Raw genomic sequence first — 20,603 nt, forward strand, 5'->3', positions numbered from 1 at the left:
AGCCAGCAGCCTTTGGGAAAGTAGCAGTGTGCAGAGAAACTTTCCTAAAAACTGCTGTCGTTTAAATTTGTCTTCATTCTTTAATTGCTACCCTGGAACTTTGGAGCAAGCATTTGCTCTGAAAAAGTTGATGTATTTGTGGATGGTAAATTAAATCTTATTGTATGAAACTTCTCCTTATCTCCCTTTAAAGTTTGTTTTCAGTGACTGTATTTAAAAACCATGTCATGTAACTTTCTTTTTTCTCTTTAATAGCAATGATCAAAGCTGAAGAAACCAGGTAAGCAATTTTTGGATATCAGTGCAATTTACAAATTTGGTATCTCCTATAACATTCTTAGTTTAATTCTTTGCTTTATACAATAAATAGTATTTAGTATGTTAGGTCTGGTGGTTGGATGTCTTTGGAGGATTTGGGGGAAGGGGAAGGGATACTTAATGAAGACACACAAATGACACTTTCCTTAGACAGTGATTGTTTGAATTTGGACTGCATCCTTTATGAATTAAGGAGACTGTGTTATAGAAAAGTCCAGGATTTGGTTTGATTTATCAATTTGGTAATGGATAAAGTATTATATATCTCTTCCTTTTTTTAGTATGTAAAATGGATAAAATTTAAAGTTCTTATAGAAATTTATGATATAGGCCAAATTTTATGTTGTAATGCAGTCTGATAGTAGGGTGTTTTGTAAATGAAAACAGTTAATGGACTTTTGGAAATTCATAGTGTTCATGAGTCCCTGTCATAAATTATCCCGAATGTTTGCTCAGAGTAATCCAGTTTCATTCTTTGGTTTCAGTCTTTTTAGATAGCTTAATAGTTTGGCATACAGCCTTTTTTCCCTTTTATGGTTTCTCTTATTCATTTGATTTTATGATAAAAATTAGTGTTGTTAGGCTTTCTGATGTATGACTTAATGAGATGACCAATTTTGTTTTTGTTTTTTTTAACATATAGTAAGCAAGAAGAGTGCACCACAACATCAACAGCCCCAGTTCCTACAACCGAAATTCCGACCACAATGAGCACCATGGCTGCCGCAGAAGCTGCAGCCGCTGTTGTTGCAGCCGCAGCGGCAGCTGCTGCCGCTGCTGCTGCAGCCAATGCCAGTGCTTCCACCTCTGCTTCTAATACTGTGGGTGGAACTGTTCCAGTTGTTCCTGAGCCTGAGGTTACTTCGATTGTTGCTACTGTTGTAGATAACGAAAATACAGTAACAATTTCAACTGAAGAACAAGCACAACTTACTAGTACTCCTGCTGTTCAGGATCAGAGTATGGAAGTATCCAGTAATACTGGAGAAGAAACAGCTAAGCAGGAAGCAGTAGCTGAGTAAGTTTAGTGACTTCTTTTTTGCAAATCAGTACCAGACTTCATTAGTACTAGAAATCGCCAGTTTACTTGGTGGCCATTAAGTGTTGAAAAGGTTGTTGAGCATCAAAACATGAGCTTTTAGATAATGAATCCTTTTCATGGCTGAATTTTGTGGGGTCATGCTCTTAATCTGTTGGAAAACTAATCCTCAAAAGTTTTAGGAAGCAGAATTTATAGATATAGGGTGCGACACAAATTTAAGGGGAGTTCTTAATTACCAGGCACCTTAGTAATCACGATATATCAATAATGTGCAGTAATCTTTCATTTTAGATCAGAATTAATGCCAAAAGTCCATATTAATAAAATAAAATTTTAAAGACAGGATTAGTATTATTGATTTTCTCTCTTTATTTTTTTAATGTTCATTTTTGAGAGACAGAGTGAGAGCAGGGGAGGGGCATAGAGAGAGGGAGATACAGAATTTGAAGCAGGCTCCAGGCTCTGGGCTGTCAGTACACAGCCCGAGATGGGGCTCGAACCCACGAACTGTGAGATCATGACCTGAGCCGAAATTGGACACTTAACCAGTTGAGCCACCCAGGCGCCCCTGATTTTCCATATTATGTGATAGTCAAATATGGATTAGCACAGCCCTGCAAGGAAGTGCTATGGTTTGGTGTACAAACAGAAGCAAAAATTAAGTAAGCAAAAATAAAGATTCAGTAGGATATTGGAAAACTGTTTTTGTAATTAAATCGGTACAACTTTTTAATAAGGCAAAACAACTGCATCTGTCAATTTATAGTTTACATGTACTTGTGTTCGCTATAATCTGGTAAAATTTCATATGGCTGTGCTTTATACAGATACAAAAAGTACTATGCTTCTTGACTTTAATGATGTCCTCATAAAATAATGTTAACCATGATGTCAAGTTCCAAACATGATCATCCATCTTAATATTTAAATACATTGATTTCATCTCCCAACTGTATATATCATGAATATTTACAAGAACATTTCCCAAAGTGAAAATAACTTTATAATTTTTTCTGATGTTTAGAAGTTGAAAAAGGACTCTGTAAGGTATATTTAAGGCATAAAAGAGTAATTAACATTTTATTTATATTCTTTTCCCTTTTTTTTTTCATCTTTGTCTGTTAAATTTTATTTTTTTAATACTCTCTGCAGCCAACATGGGGCTCCACTTCACAACCCCGAGATCAAGAGTTGCATGCTCTTCCGACTGAGCCAGCCAGGTGTCCCTCCTGCCCATTTTCTGTGCATTTAAAAATGTGGGCATTATCTATTTTATGCACCTATCTAACGTCTTCTACATTGTAAAGACATATACTCCATCATGTTGGATGATGGCATATTATATTTACATAAATATAATTTTCAGTGTTCTGATAGATATTTAGGTTTTGGGGTATTATTTTTTGTTTTAATATTTTATTAATGTTTGAGAGAGCAAGCGCAAGTGGGGGATGAGCAGTGGGAGATAAACTCTTAAGCAGGTTCCACACTCAGCACAGAGCCTGATGTGGGGCTCGATCCCAGAACAATGAGATCCAAATCTGATCCAAAATCAAGATGAAATCCAAAACCTGATCCAAAATCAAGAGTCGGACGCCCAGCCAACTGAGCCACCCAGGTGCCCCAGGATTGATATTTTTTATATCTCTTATACTTTATTTTTCCATAATTTATTTTTTCATAATTTTAGGGACAGTTATTTCCTGCTTATTTTCTTTCTAGTATTTTCTTATAGTTCCTAAGTCAGTATAATCTAATTACTGCAGTATAGACCATTTAATGTTTGAGCTCTTTATACTGTTTCTGACAGTTTTAAATGAACTTCCCAAAGTAAGGTTACTTGATTGAGAGAGTGTGAATATATTTTTTGTTGTTGTTAGTATTTGTTCTAGTATCTTCCCGTAAGCATTCTACTTAGTTGTTTTTGTTTTCTCTGCATTTTTTCCCTTTATATGGAAGAACACGTTAGAATTATATGGCCTTTGCATTTCATAAAGATCCCCATACTAGTACAATTGGTAATTCTTGGGTACGTTAATTCTTTTTGTTTGAGGTCAGTGTTTGGCATATTTTTTCGTAACTTATCGAAGAGTAAATACTTCTGGTTTTGTGGATCATAAAGTCTGTCACAGTGATGCAGTTCTGCTGTGGTAGCACACAGTAAGGCATAAACACTATACAAGCTCGTGAGTAAAGCTATATATTTACAGAAACAGGAAGTGGTCTAGATTTGGCACATAAGGCGTAGTTTGCCCTCTGATTTTATTGATCCTCGACATGTTTTTTTATATTTGTACACACTTAGCCAAATATTTAGTTATTAAGACACTGATATGAAGGCACTGGATAAGTTTTTTTTTGTTTTTGTGTGTGTGTTTTTTTAATGTTCATTAATTTTTGAGTGTGTGAGCAGGGGAGAGGCAGAGAGAGAGGGGGAGAAAGGATCCAGAGCAGGCTCGGCACTGACATCAGAGAGCCTGACACAGGGCCCAAACTCACGAACCATGACATCATGACCTGAGCTGAAGTTGGACGCTTAACCAAATTTATTGTTCTAATATATTATTTCTAAAATTGTAAACTTTAATCTCCATACAGACGCTTAAATAATTACAACATTGTTTTTCTTAGTGAAGCAAATGTATATTTAAATTATAAGTACCATGTTTAAATTTCGCTCTAGTTTTACTCCCAAAAAAGAAGAGGAGGAAAGCCAACCAGCAAAAAAGACCTATACTTGGAATACAAAGGAGGAGGCAAAGCAAGCATTTAAAGAATTATTAAAAGAAAAGGTATTAAACATTTTTATGTGACATATAATTATTGTCTAATAATCTTTTTTGAAGAATATTTTTGTGGAACTGATCTTCACCAAAAAAAACTATCATGTACAGTGTAATACACAGCACATTCCACCTCCATATTTGATATAATGTTTTTTATTTACAAAAATTGCTTACCTTTTAATCAATAGTCTTAAAAATTATTCATGCTCTGTTTAAGTATCAGTTTTAAGTTTTCTTTTTAGTCTGTATAATACCAAGGTTTGTCTTGGTTCAATATGAAGTTATTAGACCTCTTTTAAACTTGTGCAAAGGGAAGTGCTTGATGTTTGCAGTGAGTATTGTGTTTTATTTCCTGTTGTATGACTTTTATTATACTCGTGCAAAGTTCTGATTTTGTCATTAAATGGTTTTCAGCGAGTACCATCTAATGCTTCATGGGAACAAGCTATGAAAATGATCATTAATGATCCACGATACAGGTAACACTTGAAGTTTCTTATTTACTTTTCCAACCCTAGCAAATTCAAAATTGTGTAAAATAGTATAACTTTTCACTTTCATGGTCTTCTGTAATTTTGGATATCAAGAACAATTGTTCTATGTCAGATATGAACCAAAAAAAGCCAAAAAACTTGTCATACATTTTTGAGCACCCTGCCACAGAGAAAACTAGAATCTTTTTAAAGTAGAAATTATTTTCTATAATCATTTCTTAATTTTTAATATCTTACTGAAATTTTCTTAATTTGTGAATGAATTTATTTTCCCAAAGCATTGACATTTGATCATCCTGCCTTCATTTACTCTTATATGGTATTTTTCTATTCAGTGCTTTAGCAAAGTTGAGTGAAAAAAAGCAGGCCTTTAATGCTTACAAAGTCCAGACAGAGAAAGAAGAAAAAGAAGAAGCAAGATCGAAATACAAAGAAGCTAAGGAATCCTTTCAGCGTTTTCTTGAAAATCATGAGAAAATGACTTCCACAACCAGATACAAGTAAGATTTTTAGAAATGCATAATGTATGTTTACTGCATTGTTACTGTGTCAGATGTTTTGCCAAATGCCGTAACTAATCCCAAGCAGATGCTCATTAAATAAAGCTAAATGACTGAATGTGGCAATTTCATAAGATACAAGATAAATCAGTAATTAAATGTAGAATTTAACTTCATACTGAGTTATTAATTAGGCACTAAAAAGGGGAGGTAGACTGAGTATAATAATTAAAGCTTCACTTCTTTCTACTTATAAAAATTGAGATTTAACATATTTGCAGTAAGTTGTTCAGTTCATTTTCCATATATGCTTCCTTATTTTCCTCTGTCTTCAAGAAAGTTGTTAGTGAGGAACTCTTCATTTTTTTAAATAGTCCTCTATCTCATGTATTAACCAAACTTCTGGCAACTCTTTGATGTCTATAATTTAGTTCCATGGACAGTTAGTGTCCATGTAGCCACCCTAAGCTACCCATGTAGCTACCCTAAGAAATACAGTTTTGACTACAAAACATGGCTCAGTTAGAATTATCCACTTCATTTCTAGGGAGGAATGGAGGCCTCTTTTGTTTTTTTTTTGTTAATTATCCAGAAGCTTTCCTGTGTATAATATACTCATGAAGTTAGAGTGGAAAAGAATGCTCATCGGGTGGTTTTAAACTTACCATAAAATTGGCCTCAAATTAATTTTTATTGAGCAATATAGAGTAACATCTATTTTTTTTTTTTTTTTTTTTTTTTTTACTAGAAAAGCAGAGCAAATGTTTGGAGAGATGGAAGTCTGGAATGCAATATCAGAACGTGATCGTCTTGAAATCTATGAAGATGTTTTATTCTTTCTTTCAAAAAAAGAAAAGGTATTATTCACTCCTTGCTATTCATATTTCTAGATAAAACAAGTTGTTTCTTCGTTCTGATTAGGAGTTACTTTATAACCTGTCCATTTTTTTGTTTATTCAATTTATGTGGTGTTGCAGATCTCTTTATTAGAAGTTAGGTTTAAAAATGGAGAGCTCCTGGGATGCCTGGGTGCTCATTTGGTTGGGCATCCGACTCTTGATTTTGGTTCAGGTCATGATCTCACAGTTCATGGGATTAAGCCTTGAGTCAGGCTCTGTGCTGACAGCTCGGCTCAGTTAGAGCTCTCTGCCCCTACCCCACTCATGCGCACGCTCGTGCTCTTTCAAAAATAAATAAGCTTTAAAAAAAAAAATAGTTCCTATAATGGTAGTTACTGATGTGGACATAGTAGGTACAGGTTTATCCAACTATTACTTGAACTATTATGAATTGGCTGTCTTATGCCCACTTTGAAAGATACCTTTTTTTTAAAATTCATTAAGTTTTTAAAATACTCAGTAATTTTGTTTATAATCTATATGTTTCTTTTATAGGAACAGCAGTGATATATAATTGTTACCACTAAAATGTGCTTATAGGATAGTGTTTTAAAGCACTTCGTATCTGTTTTATTACGCATTGTTGTATATTATTCACTCTTAAGAAATTTATAGAAATGTGTTAACAAGAATTTGAACATAACTGAAGGTAAAGACTGTAATATTTACCTACTGTGTGTCTTGTCTATAGTAACTTTAGTTTTAGACTTTGTCTATAATGCATAGTTATAGGAAGAGAGATTTATAGAGTTGTTGGGGAGATACAGTTTCCAGATTCCAGCTTCTTAGAAGAGAGGCAAAAAAAAAACCCAAAAAACAAATAGAAGGCAAGCAATTACCAAGCTAAGCATTTTGACAAGGGCACTTGAAAGGTAGTGTTGATATTTAAAATAAATGGGTAACATGAAATTGGGACATCAGATTGTAATAAACAAGCCCTCAATGATTGTACTTCAGATACCATACTTTGTTTGAACCTCAAAATATGTATTCATACTTTTGATTTAGGAGCAAGCAAAGCAGTTACGAAAGAGAAATTGGGAAGCCTTAAAAAACATACTTGACAACATGGCTAATGTAACATACTCTACTACGTGGTCTGAAGCACAGCAGTATCTGATGGATAATCCAACCTTTGCAGAAGATGAGGAATTGCAGAGTAAGAATAATGACGGGAGAAAGTTTTTTAAAAGTCCCAACAGCAAAGAATTCTCACTTTTATTAGAGATCACTAACTGAACAGATGTTTGTCCATTCCTGATACAGTGTTTGTTGGTTTCCAAATAGAATCTAGTTGAGTTTCATTATTTAGGAAGAAAATATTAGCTTTATTAGATAATCCTTGAAATATATATGTGCTAGATCAAACCTGAAATATTTTTTACCTTTTCTATGTGACTTAGTAAGAACCAGATTAATTACCGCAATTTCACTCACACTGTCTCCTTGAGGTAATGGCTTTAGAGATTTGCAAACAGCAAAAAATGTGTTAGCAATATCCTATACTAAGCTTCCCCACATTCTATCTTTTTGTGACTACATAGTTGCTTTTTAAATTACATCTTTCTGGATTACCCTTCGAATAACCTGCTTCAGTAGGTTTGGGGTAAGGCCTAAAAGCTCTTTGGGTAATTCTAATGTTGCTGACAAATTTTACAGTAACCATTTTATTTTCCTTAATTATGTCATGTGCATGGTCTTCATTTCACCCTCAACTTCAAGGTATCTTTTAATGAGGGTGTTTAGGAATTTTTTCTAAACATTTCCTATTTAGATGACAAGTCATATTCAAGTTTTAAGTACAGTGTTTTGGAAAGGCGAATTTGGGATTTGTAAGAAGTTAATGTAAATTGTGTATCTTACTGATATTGGACATTTTAATTTCTTTTTAACTCAAAAAACTCTAGACATGGATAAAGAAGATGCATTAATTTGCTTTGAAGAACACATCCGAGCTTTAGAAAAGGAAGAAGAAGAAGAAAAACAAAAGAGTTTGCTAAGGGAAAGGAGACGACAGCGTAAAAATAGAGAATCTTTTCAGGTAATTTACAAAATTCTCTTTTCTAGCTTAATTTCATAATATGGTTAGTGAGCTTGAACAATGATAGAAACAAATTTGAGACCTCCTGATCCCAGATCATTAACTTAGGCTTTTGACTTAGGCTTTGTTGAGAATTGGTACACATTTATCTCAGGTGCTACAATTAGTTTTGAATCCACCTAAGGAAAGCAGCCATTTTAGGACAGGGGAACATAAAAGCCTGTAGCAGATTTGTTGTTTAAGGTGAGCACTGATAAACTGATTAAGATTTCACTTGGGAAAGAGGAGTAGCATGAGAGAAGACTGAAAACAAAATAGGTGTGATGACTCATTAGTGTTAGTTGATTTTTAGTGTCTAGAGAACAGTAGGGAAGGAATGCAGTGGGGTATACAGTTTGAGGATGGGCCATAATTCTGTGCATAGAAACTGAAATTGTATAGCCTTTATATAGACTAGTGGCTCATTTTCACCTCCAAATACCACTTTTATCCTCTCATTAATAGGGAATAAGATGGAGTAATGAGTTTTTGCGTTCCATATTTCACCAGATTACCTATTTCAATAATTATCTTTAAAAAAATTTTTTTAATGTTTATTTTTGAGAGAGAGACACAAGCGGAGGAGGGGTGGGGCAGAGAGAGAGGGAGATGCAGAATCCAAAGCAGGCTCCAGGCTCTGAGCCAACAGCACCAGAGCCTGATGCAGGGCTCAAACTCGTGAACCTCAAGATCATGACCTGAGCTGAAGTTGGACGCTTAACCGATTGAGCCACTGAGGCGCTCCTCAGTAATTGTCTTAATAGCAGTTAGCATTAATTGATTGCTTACTGATATGCCTTTTAAATTGATAATCACTTAAATTTCTTAAAATTTTTTGTAGTGTTTATTTTTGAGAGAGCATGAGCCGGGGAGGGGCAGAGAGAGAGGGAGACATAGAATCCGAAGCAGGCTCTAGGCTCTGAGCTGCGTGTCTTGAACCCATGAACCATGGATCATGACCTGAGCTGAAGGCAGATGCTCAACTGGCTGAACCACCCAGAAACCCCAGTCACTTAAATTTTTATAACAGTCTTATAAGAGTAGGTACTGTTTTTGTTATGTCCATTTATATAGTTAGGGAAATGAATTCATAGAGGTGAAGGAACTTACCCAAATTCGACAACTGAACAATGGAGCCAGAATTTGAATCTTTGCAGTCTTAACTATAGGATCTCTTCTATTAAATGCTGTATTAAGATAATGCTAAGTTACAGTGGCTTAAATAAGTGTATTTCTTCTTTAATGATAATAGTGTGGTGTAGCACAGGGTACATTGCTGTTCCCTAAAGCAGTAGTTCTAACAACTTAGTGTGCGTCTGAATCACCCAAAGGCCTTTTTTTTTTTTTTTTTTTTTTAAGTAATCTCTGTGCTCAGTGTGGGGCTCCATCTCAAAACCACAAGATTAAGAATCACATGCTCTACTGAGACAGCCAGGCACCCCACCTAGAGGGCTTTTAAATAAACTCTTACTGTCATGCCAAAGCTCATCAGCCATCTTAAATGCCATGGCCAATAGCATTATTTTAGTCCTCATTCCATAAAAACTTAACATTTATTCCTCTTAGTGGGTTCCTTTATTGTAGTGGTTTCCTATAGGACTCTTAAAACCACAGATTTGTTGAGCCTCACCCCTGGAATTTGAGTCAGTAGGCCTTGGGTGGATTCTGAGGATTTACAGTTCTAACAGGTTTCCACGTGATAGCCCCATGCTTTGAGAATTGCTCTAGCCCATTAGCCTTATTTGCATGATTAGGACTATATTGTCCAGTTTATCACATTTCAGCTTGGAAGAAGTTGCAAGGGCAATTGTTTTTTGGGTTTTGTGTGTGTTTTTTGTTTGTTGTAGTTGTTTTTTTAAAGCCGATGATGTAGAAGTTCTACTCTTCTTCATATTCAGCTTCTAAGAATTTAGTCACATGGCTGCAACTAGATACAAATAATACTGGAAAACCTGCATTTTCAGTGAGCAGCCTTGTGTCTGGGAAGAAGGGAAGAACATATTTTTAAGTCTTTTAATATTCTTCTGCAACCATTGAACTTTTAATGCCTCTTATGAAGGGTTTGCAGTAGTTTAAAAAAAGAGACCTGTATGATAAAATAATAATACAATAAAAATAAGGAAATCTAGGTCATAGAAAATAGAATGTACTATGTCAGTACTAGGACTGGAGAATATAAAAGGGAAATCCTGATGTAAAGTCCAGGTGGGTCTTTTAGTCAAGCCTAAAATATGGCTATGGTTTCTGATTACTGTTTCTATAACTGGTGTCAGCATGTTACATTGGTTTTGCATCCATTCCTGTTTGATGAAAAATGTAATTGATGAGGTGTCTGGTTTTCCTCAGGGCATTGGTGGCCAGTAAAAATTTATATGCCTCATATATGATTTTTGTATTATTTTTTAATTTCAGTAATCTTTAATATATCCAAAATATTAGCATGGGATCAGTATTTTTAAAAATTGATATTTTTTGGTAATCTTCAAAATCGTTGTCAGTTATGTACTGATGGCATATCTCTATTGAGAGTAGCCATATCTCAAGTATTTAGAAGCTACATTTGACCTGGGTCTACTGTATTGAACAGTGTAGGTGTAGGAATTTCAGGAGCAGAATTTTGGACCATAGTTGTTTTTTTATTTGTTTTGTAGGGGGGTGGGGCATAGTTCTTTGGAGACATTGTTTATAAACTCCATATGGATTTGGGGAATCAGGAAATGTGGAAATTGCTGAGTACAAAATTTTCAATATGTTGCCCTGAAAATCAAAAAAAAAAAAAAATAATAATGAACAAATTGGAATAAGCATATATTTAATTTTGAGATATAAAATTGACATGGAAGAGAAGAAATAGGTTTTGAAATCAAATATGGGATATGGGGTTGAATTTTGGTTCTTCAGACTACTGTATGTATCACTTTAGTAATACACATCCTTTTAGAGGCAGGCCCACATTTGTTAATTAAAAAAACAAAACACCTAGGATACACTGGGCACTGTGTCTAAAAACAAAAAGTGTATTTTACAGGCAACATGCATACACATTCTTTAGCCACATCATTAGATACAAATAATAATGTTTCAAGTTAACTTTTATATATATATTTTAAACTGAAATGTCCATCTTAAAGGACAATAAACTGAACCTTGGAAAAATAATGTAGCCTTTCAAAGACCCTTTTCTTTGAAGTGCGAAAGAGTTTTTTGCCTAAAAGCAGATTTTACTTCCATGAGAGAGCAAGTATTCTTTGTACCTAAACATATTTGGGATACATTGGTACAAGAGTTTCAAATATTGTTTTTAAAGTGTTTTCGGGGCACCTGGATGGCTCAATCAGTTAAGTGTCTACTTCTACTCAAGTCATGATCTCACAGTCTATGAGTTCGAGCCCCACATCGGGCTCTGCTGGCAGCTCGGAGCCTGAAGCCTGCTTCACATTCTGGGTCTTCCTCTCTCTCTGCCCTACCCTCGCTCGTTCTCTCTCTCAAAAATAAATAAACATTAAAAAAATTTTTTTTTAATAAAAGTGTTTTCATGTTACAGTAATATTTCTAAGGTCCTTGAAGATGATTTTTCAGTATAATGGGTTTTTGTTGTTGGGTTTTCCCTCCCCAGATATTTTTAGATGAACTGCACGAACATGGACAACTGCATTCTATGTCATCTTGGATGGAATTGTATCCAACAATTAGTTCCGACATCAGATTCACTAATATGCTTGGTCAGCCGGGTGAGATTGTTTTCTTTCCCTATTTATGGTTATGACAGTAGTTGGAATGGGCCAGAGAAGCAAGTGGTTGTGTTGGGGAATGGAGGGGTGCTTTATTTTGTTTTATAAACAAAAAAGTAATTGCAGCTCTTTGGTTAGAGCTAGCTTTTGACTTCTTTAGTTTTTTCATTAGGATCAACTGCACTTGACCTTTTCAAGTTTTATGTTGAGGATCTTAAAGCACGTTATCATGATGAGAAGAAGATCATAAAAGACATCTTAAAGGTAAACAGTACACTTACTATTTATTGTCAATATGCAGTATATTTTAAAAATTGATACTGTGTTCCTTTGATTTATATGTATTATTAGTGTTAACAAGATTTCTCTTTCTTAGGATAAAGGATTTGTAGTTGAAGTGAATACTACTTTTGAAGACTTCGTGGCCATAATCAGTTCAACTAAAAGATCAACCACATTAGATGCCGGAAATATTAAGTTGGCTTTCAATAGTGTAAGTTTTCAACTTTTCTATGAAAAACAACTAGCTTTACTTGTGTTCTAAACCATTACTTCAGTACAGTTTTTAATATATTCAGCCAGAAGTATTTAAGCTGTAGGCTACTGAAATAAGGGAGCATGAGTAGGATTTCACTGAGTAGTAGTCTTTCAGAGTAAAGTAAAAGAAAATAGATAAGGATGAAGTTTCCTTTGCTCAAATTAATCGGTATTATAAATTGGCCTGTAACTTATATATAATGGGAGAATGCTTAAATTAATAATGAATTATTTCAGTTGTACTATTGTAACTGATTAAATATGATTTTCTAAAAGTTACTAGAAAAAGCAGAAGCCCGTGAACGTGAACGAGAAAAAGAGGAGGCTCGGAAGATGAAACGAAAAGAATCTGCGTTTAAGAGTATGTTGAAACAAGCTACTCCTCCAATAGAATTGGATGCTGTCTGGGAAGATGTATGTATAATTGTAAAATTTTTCTCATGATTCATTTCCTTTACAATTGAAGATAAAAATATTTTTAATTCCCTTCTCATTTTATAGCCACAAAAAAGTTATTTATAGTATATAAATTAAATATATTCAGAATGTTTTCAAAGTATAAAGTCAGCTCAGACCCTGCGTTTAGGAATATTTATTAAAAATGGCTTGGACTTCAGAAGAAAAGAAATCTAATAGATTTTGAGGGGATGAGGCTGTCACAGTTACCACTTGATGTGATTCTTTTTCGTCTTGTTGGTATACTTTTCTTGTTATTTATGTATTCATTTTATATCTGAATTTTTCAGATCCGGGAGAGATTTGTAAAAGAGCCAGCATTTGAGGATATAACTCTAGAGTCTGAAAGAAAACGAATATTTAAAGATTTTATGCATGTGCTTGAGGTAATTTTAGTATTCTCATAATTGAATCAATTATTACAAAATACATAAAACTATAAACAAAAAGATTAAAGTATGTTTCTTAAATTATACTGCGTCTATATAAATGTTAGGTAATGCTAAGATGGTTAAGGATTGATTTTTCCATAGAAACTGCCTTTAAGCCAAAGGAACTAAGCTTTCATGTCATAAAGATTTGTTTTAGAGACAGTTTATATTTGTTTCATATTTTCTGTGTGGCAACAATTTAGCAGCCTCCTAGAATGAGCGGTAAACCTAAAGAAAACTTAAACAGCTTTTTAAGCACACATTTCAATATTACACTATGTTAGATGTGTTGAATGTTCAGGGAAGTCTGGAAAATTATGGAATAAGTAGTAAGTTACTCCATTAGCTGAATAAGAGTATTTTGATGAAGATTTCAGGTAGGTATGTATATATAGTAAATATGTAAATTGGCCAGTAATGCTGAATAATCATATTTGGTGCCTATGTGGGTCCAGGCATTGTTCTAATGGTTTTGCAAATACTACATACATGACCTTAGTCCTCACAACAACCCTTTGAAGTTATAGATGAGCAAACTGAGGTAAAGAGAAGTAATTTGCAGGGAACGGATTCTAGCCCAGACTGTTTGACTCTAGGGTCAGTGCTTTTAACAGCCCTATCCTGGCAGTTATGTAAAGTGATTCTTTATAACATGCTGAAAGCTGGAATTTATTTAACATTAGAGTGTTGAATGGTGTGGTCGTTGGGTACTGCAGGTCACTTAATTGTTCACTGTTTCTTTGGATTTCTTGTTCTTGATGAATTTCAATGTTGACAGCGGTGCACCCTTCTTATTTCTCACCTGCCTTTCGATCTAGTCCTAGAGGCCTCTAGATCTTTTCTGTTCAAAGTGTGTTTCAGAGCAGCAGTATCTGCATTACCTGGGAGCTTGTAAGAAATTCAGAATGTCAGAATTTCTGGCATCGGAGTCATTCAAACAAGATTCTCAAGTGCTACAATAGAATTGGTTGTGAGAAGTTCTACTGTAGCTAGTGTCTTAGCATTGTCCCCCAGTTCCTAATCATGAACAGGATTCTTTGGTGATGTATGCTGGTAGTAAAGTGGTGAGCTCTCAAATGGAGCTGAAGATGATTGCATAGGGAGGAGCCAGTCACTTTGGAATAAGTTTTGGGACCCCAGTAATCTGAGCCTTTGAGTTGCAAAAGGAGGAAGAATTAGCATTCAGTGACCAAAGTAAAAGGAGCTTCCCTTTTGAGCTAAATTTTTTATTTTACTTACTTGTAAACTGAAGCATAATTATTTTCAAAGCCATAGGTAAGTTTGGAGGCAAGGAGCTTTTACTGCAGCATTAATAAGTGAGTTAAAATCCACAAAGACAAGATTTCCTTTTCTGATTTCATGTGGTGTTTGAGTTAGATTGCCTTTGGAGGTCTTGAGTTTGACTAGAAGGGAATGCTCTTTGGGTGCAGAGAAAAAGGAATAGATTTTGCTTTATTCTGAGACTAACCTCGTTCATGTTAGGTCAAGGATGGCTCTGAGGTAGTTCTTTTTCATGGTGCCAAGCCTAGCTTGCTGAACAAAGCCAGATTCATCAGAAAAACTATCTAAATGCTGTTTTATTTCATCCTTGTTGAAAGCAGGTGGACTGCTCTGCAGATTATTTTATTTTTAAATTTTTTTTAATGTTTATTATTGAGAGAGAGATAGAGCATGAGCATGGGAGGGGCAGAGAGAGGGGGAGACACAGAATCTGAAGCAGGCTCCAGGCTCTGAGCTGTCAGCACAGAACCCGACGCAGGGCTTGAACTCATGAACTGTGAGATCATGACCTGAGCCAAAGTCGGTCAGTCGCTTAACCAATTGAGCCACCCAGGCGCCCCAAGGACACTTTCTTTATTAATACTTTGCCGTGTTTAGATGGTGAAACGAGTGGGCACAGGAAGGATGATTGAGATCAAATAGAACATTGCTAATTCTTCACAGTTGCAAGGAAGTATGTCCTAAATTTGTTCAAAACAAATGAGGTTTTTACTCTAATAATTACTTGTATAGCATTTCAAAATTCTTTATGATCTGCTGTCTAAAGTAAATGTAAACTTTTGAAATTCTTCCTGTGCTTGTAGCATGAATGTCAACATCATCATTCAAAGAACAAGAAACATTCTAAAAAATCTAAAAAACATCACAGGAAACGTTCCCGCTCTAGATCGGTAAGGAAGTTAATATTATGGCACCCTAAGTGTATTGAACTTTTTGTTAGCAACATTATGAATGAAATTATGTGTATTAATTATGTAGGGGTCAGATTCAGATGATGATGACAGCCACTCAAAGAAAAAAAGACAGCGATCAGAGTCTCGGTCTGCTTCAGAACATTCTTCTAGTGCTGAATCTGGTAAGTGTATCTTTTAACTTGATTAGAATCATTGGCACTGGGATGTATGTCCTCATATTCTGACATTTTTTTTTCTTTTCATGTTGCTTAGAGAGAAGTTATAAGAAGTCAAAAAAACATAAGAAGAAAAGCAAGAAGAGGAGACATAAATCTGTAAGCAAGTTTTTAATTTTTTATACTACACCTAGGCATTAGCCCTTAACTTGTTCAGTGGCGACAGAACTCTTCTGTCTGGTCCTGTGCAGTCCAGCACAGTTCAGGTGGACACCTGACTCAGGAATTTTATAGTTTGTCTTCACCTTAATCTTTATCTTAGAAATCTTCTAGCAATCTTTAAACACACATACACACACAACAGTGTTAAGATTCCCACTCTGGCTTTTTAAAGTAATCTTAGAGAAAGTCCCAAGTGTGTATGTATGTGATGCAGCTATGGTGAGAATCACAGATTTAAATGTTTGGCTGCTTCCTCTACTCCTCATTCTTAATTTTACATATGCATCAAGATATACCTAAGGAGCTATTTTTGTTCATGCTGCTCACTTAAATTTGCACGTATTTAATTAAGGACCACTTATTTAGGTGGTGACGGTATACTTTAAATACTACTTGTCAGTTGCAGTTTTGAGGAGAGAATTTTATATTACAGTCATCCTAATAGATGATTAAACTAATCACAGCATCTTGTGTACATATCTGAACATTTTACTGGATTGGTAAAAAATGTCATGTTTGTCTGCATTTATATAATAATAGATAAAATCCCATTTTGTGTGCCTTCTGTTCTGATTTAGTAAAACTCTTTCATGATGTTACTTTATTAGAATGTCATCCTTCCCAAAGAAAAGGCCCTCCAAATTTCACCATAGTAAGAACACATGCCCTATAATACATGGATGTTCTTATATGTTACCTATATGGGGGATATTTTAAAAATGATTGGTATCTTCATCAAAATGTTAACTTTATTTTTCATTTACACAGGACTCTCCAGAGTCTGATGCTGAGCGAGACAAGGATAAAAAAGAAAAAGACCGAGAAAGTGAAAAAGACAGAACTAGACAAAGATCAGAATCAAAACACAAATCACCTAAGAAAAAGACTGGAAAGGATTCTGTAAGCATTCAGAATTATTTCATACTTGTGTTTTCAAAATATAAAAATGGATATTCCTAAGAAAATCTTCTATGATTATTATTTTAACACACTAAGAAAGGATACGGTCTTCTTTGTAATTCTAAGAAGTACCACTGTACATTTTCTGTCAGATTTTTTAAGGAATATATGAGACTCAGTTCTGGGGTTCTCCCTCCAGGTGTGCACAGTTGTTACTGTCAAATCCAGTTTCAAAAGGTAGTATTCCAGTAACTTTTAGGAGTAATCATTGTGAGGGAAGAGGTGAGGGCAAAGGGATAGGAGATAACTACAAGGCTAACTTAACATTTTAATATCAAATTACATAAATAGTTGCTCAGTTTCCCATATATATGTGTGTGCGTATACATATATGACAGCACAATAACATAAGCCTTCTTAGCCTTGCCATTCTTTCCACAAATACTATGGACTCAGCAGGAATAATGTCTCTGAATCCACCTGTGGAGAATTTAAACTGTGTAGATAAATACCCTGCTCCTCCCTCTGGATATTCTGATTCAGTTGATAACAGAAGTTCTTTTTAAAAGCTGCCCTGGTGGGGCATCTGGATGGCTCAGTCAGTTAAGTGTCTAACTTTGGCTCAGGTCATGATCTCATGGCTCGTGGGTTTGAGTCACATTGGGCTCTCTGCTGTCTGCACAAAGCCCATTTTAGATCCTTTGTCCCCCCTCGCTCTGCCCTTCCCTCACTTGCATGCTGTCTCAAAAATAAACATTAAAAAATTTTAAAAAGCTGCCCTGGTGAGTCTAATGCACATCCTTGGTGAAGCAGCTCAATAGTTTCTTCTTTGTAGTAAGTTCAATGAAATCTCTGAAGGGAAGGAGAATAGGTAAATTATCCACTTTCTAAAGGTTTTCACAAATACTAATTTTTAGTCTTTTTAACCTAGTGTTGTCCTGTTCATAAATCTTAAATGTTTATCTGAGGATAGTATCCTGAAAGCATAATACTTTTCTGTAATATAAAACACCTTATAAGGCGACCTAGAATCTGCAAAATTAGCAAGGAATATAGTGCCTTAGGTAATGAACCCCCCCCCTCCTCCCATTAAATGGAAACAAGATGTTTCATATTCAGTGGTGTAACAGGAAGGAAAAGTAACCAGTGTTAAAAGTTTGTTCTGTCTCCCCTAATAAACCAAGGAGTAGTGAGCAGCTCATTGGTAGACTTTTGGGAAAAGAGGTCAGTCCTTAAACTGGTGTGATGGGTTTGTTGCTATGGAAAAGAATCCGTATAAATTTTGGATTTTTGTTTTAAAAGGTTTAATACTACTTAATATTTTGAGCACTGGCATTAAATGTAATTGTATACAATGTCTTTCAGGGGAATTGGGATACTTCTGGCAGTGAGCTGAGTGAAGGGGAATTGGAAAAGCGCAGAAGGACCCTTCTGGAGCAACTGGATGATGATCAATAAATTATACCAAATATATGTTTACAGTATGATTTAAAGTCTAATTCAGACCAGGGACTCTATTTTAAAGTTCAATTGAAATAACACTGGGTTTTAATTATATCACAGGAAAAAAAAAAGTGCATTTAAGTATTGTTATTGTGGACTTTATAAAAGCAAAGGAAATTGAAAATAACTTTTGATTCTGTATCAAGAATCATATTTTCATACGGTCATAACTGTCTTTCTGAGACCCTTTCATAGGGCACTGCAGGATGGATTAAAGGTGGCAATTTACTGATAACTGCAGATGTCTCTACTTTGTTCTGAAGTCTAAGTCATGAGGCGATTTGATTTACTTTATAGAAGTTGGATTTTGAAGATATAACGAAAAATTTTTTGATATTTAGTAGTACAAAAAAAGCACCAGCAACTGACAAAACTGCTTTTTTGTGCACTACCCAACTGGTTAAAGCTGATACGATCTTTTGTGGTGAACTCAGAAATAGGTGTTCATAATGGAAACCTGGTAGACCCTTAACTATAGTGGTGCTAATGAGCACCTACTATAATAAAGCCACCATTATTTTTTATGAAACATCGGAGTACATTTTAAAAAGGCTGTCGTGAGGGCATTATTTTGAGGTGATGTTTAAAAAGATAACATCAAATCAAATTGTAAATTAGTTTAAATATATTTGCCTTAAGGACCTACTAAAGAATGTGCCACCAAACTTTAAGTGATAGTTGCAATATCCTTGTCTGAAACAAAAATCAATGTTGACTTAAACATTTTCTTTAACAGTTGTCTTTTTTTTTTTTTAAATCCAATCTTTTCTCTTGCTTTTTTTCATTGAGGAAGTCTTTTATCTTCCCTACTCACTGAGAAGTATTGACTTCGTGGTACACATTCTAAAGCATTTCTGATTTGAATATTTTTGTACATTTTTATCAATTATTAAACCTTCTCTTCTAGCGTGTACTAGTATTTATTTCTACTTAAACTACTCAGCTCTAAGAAAATTGTATTATCATTTCAAGATACTAAATCCTTGAAATTTTGCTTCATCTTACCCATATAGCTAGGTTACTTTACCTTTTTAATATTTAAGAATATTATAAATCCGTACATTTGAAGCCCCTATAATTTGTTTTTGATCTACAAATTTCCTATAGAAAACTTTAGAGAGGCAGTGGTTTGAAGCTAGAATACTCTTTACATGCTAACTTTTGCAAGTTGGTAATGTAATTTATACTATTTTCCTTCAGTGCAGGAGATTTTTTTAATAAGTAAATATTAGCACATAGTCTTTGGCATTATGTATTTTTTTATTTTGGACACTTGGAGCAATCCTATTTCAATTGGCATTTAGAAGAACAAAAAGTTCATCTTATTTTTCCTTCACCATTCTAATGAAATGACCAGGACTACTCTCCCATCCCTGCCCACTATTTCAAGCCTCAAGAAAAAGGGGGTGGGAAAGTTGTTTCTACTCTGCCAAGTCATTTTTCTGCTGTGAAAACTGACAGGACTGTGGAAAATGAGAACATCCTTAGAATATGTGAAGTAATGAAGTTGCTTACTTGAGGGTTGGTCTCTTATTGTATATTAGAACCAAAACATATAACAACCTTGGCAGTAGGGAGTTGCCTAGATTTAATTTTCAAATGTCTCATAATGATAGTTAATATCACTAATCATGTCAAACACTTGACATGGAAGTCAGTGGTAAAATCTTTAAAGTGCATATCATATTGGCAGAAGTACTAGTGGTGTTTCACAAGAGAATTTAGAATCTGTAAAATTTTAATTCCATGAATGATGGTTTTTTTTAAGTTTTAATTTTTCTATTTAAATAAAAACCTGTTGATATGTTTTAGCATGTCCTCAAAATAGATTTCTGTATTTCTTAGAGGTACTATCTTATCACCTCACATTCCTTTAATACAAATTCAAGTTTCTCTGTAGTTCATCCATGAAAATTATTTGACCTAAAAACAAAACTACTGAAATTGCAATTCAAAATAGAATATCCTTATTATTAAGAGATATAACTGAAGTGACTATAATCCTTGCTTACTTTAACAAACCCATCAAATGGAATTTAGTTACCAAAAAGATACTGTATAACCCTGAAGGCACAGGTGATGGAAACTTTTGTTATAGCAAGAGTTCTTTGTGAATATTTTTAATTTACTAGATTAGGTTTCTAAATTTTCAGTCTGCTACAACCTGAAATGTCTTAGAATATTGGTTCTGTTAAACAGATTTGTTCAAACTCCTTATGGAACGTGTGTTCAAACATGGAAGTATGTTTATTTGCAGATGAGGGGAATTTATACTTTTCAGTTAAGCATCAGACTCTTAGGTAAAGGAGGGTTTTTCTTCCCTCTGTAACATCAATATTAATGAATTATTGGAT

General features: G+C 34.5%; 1 protein-coding gene across 9 annotated transcripts in view; it reads left to right on the forward strand.

The window, feature by feature from the left end:
• PRPF40A (pre-mRNA processing factor 40 homolog A) overlaps positions 1–19,160 on the forward strand; it is a 54,149-nt gene extending 34,989 nt beyond the window's left edge. For 5 of the 9 annotated variants that reach the window (XM_047085989.1, XM_047085991.1, XM_047085993.1 and 2 more), the window contains 18 exons: positions 256–280; positions 962–1,336; positions 4,044–4,152; positions 4,561–4,625; positions 4,976–5,140; positions 5,889–5,997; positions 7,048–7,198; positions 7,947–8,080; positions 11,736–11,850; positions 12,011–12,114; positions 12,227–12,343; positions 12,664–12,801; positions 13,134–13,229; positions 15,359–15,445; positions 15,534–15,630; positions 15,722–15,783; positions 16,615–16,746; positions 18,112–19,160. In XM_047085989.1, the coding sequence (XP_046941945.1) occupies positions 256–280; positions 962–1,336; positions 4,044–4,152; positions 4,561–4,625; positions 4,976–5,140; positions 5,889–5,997; positions 7,048–7,198; positions 7,947–8,080; positions 11,736–11,850; positions 12,011–12,114; positions 12,227–12,343; positions 12,664–12,801; positions 13,134–13,229; positions 15,359–15,445; positions 15,534–15,630; positions 15,722–15,783; positions 16,615–16,746; positions 18,112–18,204 (2,174 nt within the window). In that variant the 3' untranslated portion in view covers positions 18,205–19,160. The remainder of the gene's footprint in view (positions 1–255; positions 281–961; positions 1,337–4,043; positions 4,153–4,560; positions 4,626–4,975; positions 5,141–5,888; positions 5,998–7,047; positions 7,199–7,946; positions 8,081–11,735; positions 11,851–12,010; positions 12,115–12,226; positions 12,344–12,663; positions 12,802–13,133; positions 13,230–15,358; positions 15,446–15,533; positions 15,631–15,721; positions 15,784–16,614; positions 16,747–18,111) is intronic. The other 4 variants (XM_047085990.1, XM_047085992.1, XM_047085994.1 and 1 more) reach the window with 1 other exon arrangement.
• Positions 19,161–20,603: the final 1,443 nt, after the last annotated feature.

This window comes from Lynx rufus, unplaced genomic scaffold, assembly GCF_022079265.1.
Source record: "Lynx rufus isolate CCGP_SWC_20201006 ecotype Redwood Valley unplaced genomic scaffold, mLynRuf1.p SCAF_2, whole genome shotgun sequence".
NCBI lineage: Eukaryota > Metazoa > Chordata > Mammalia > Carnivora > Felidae > Lynx > Lynx rufus.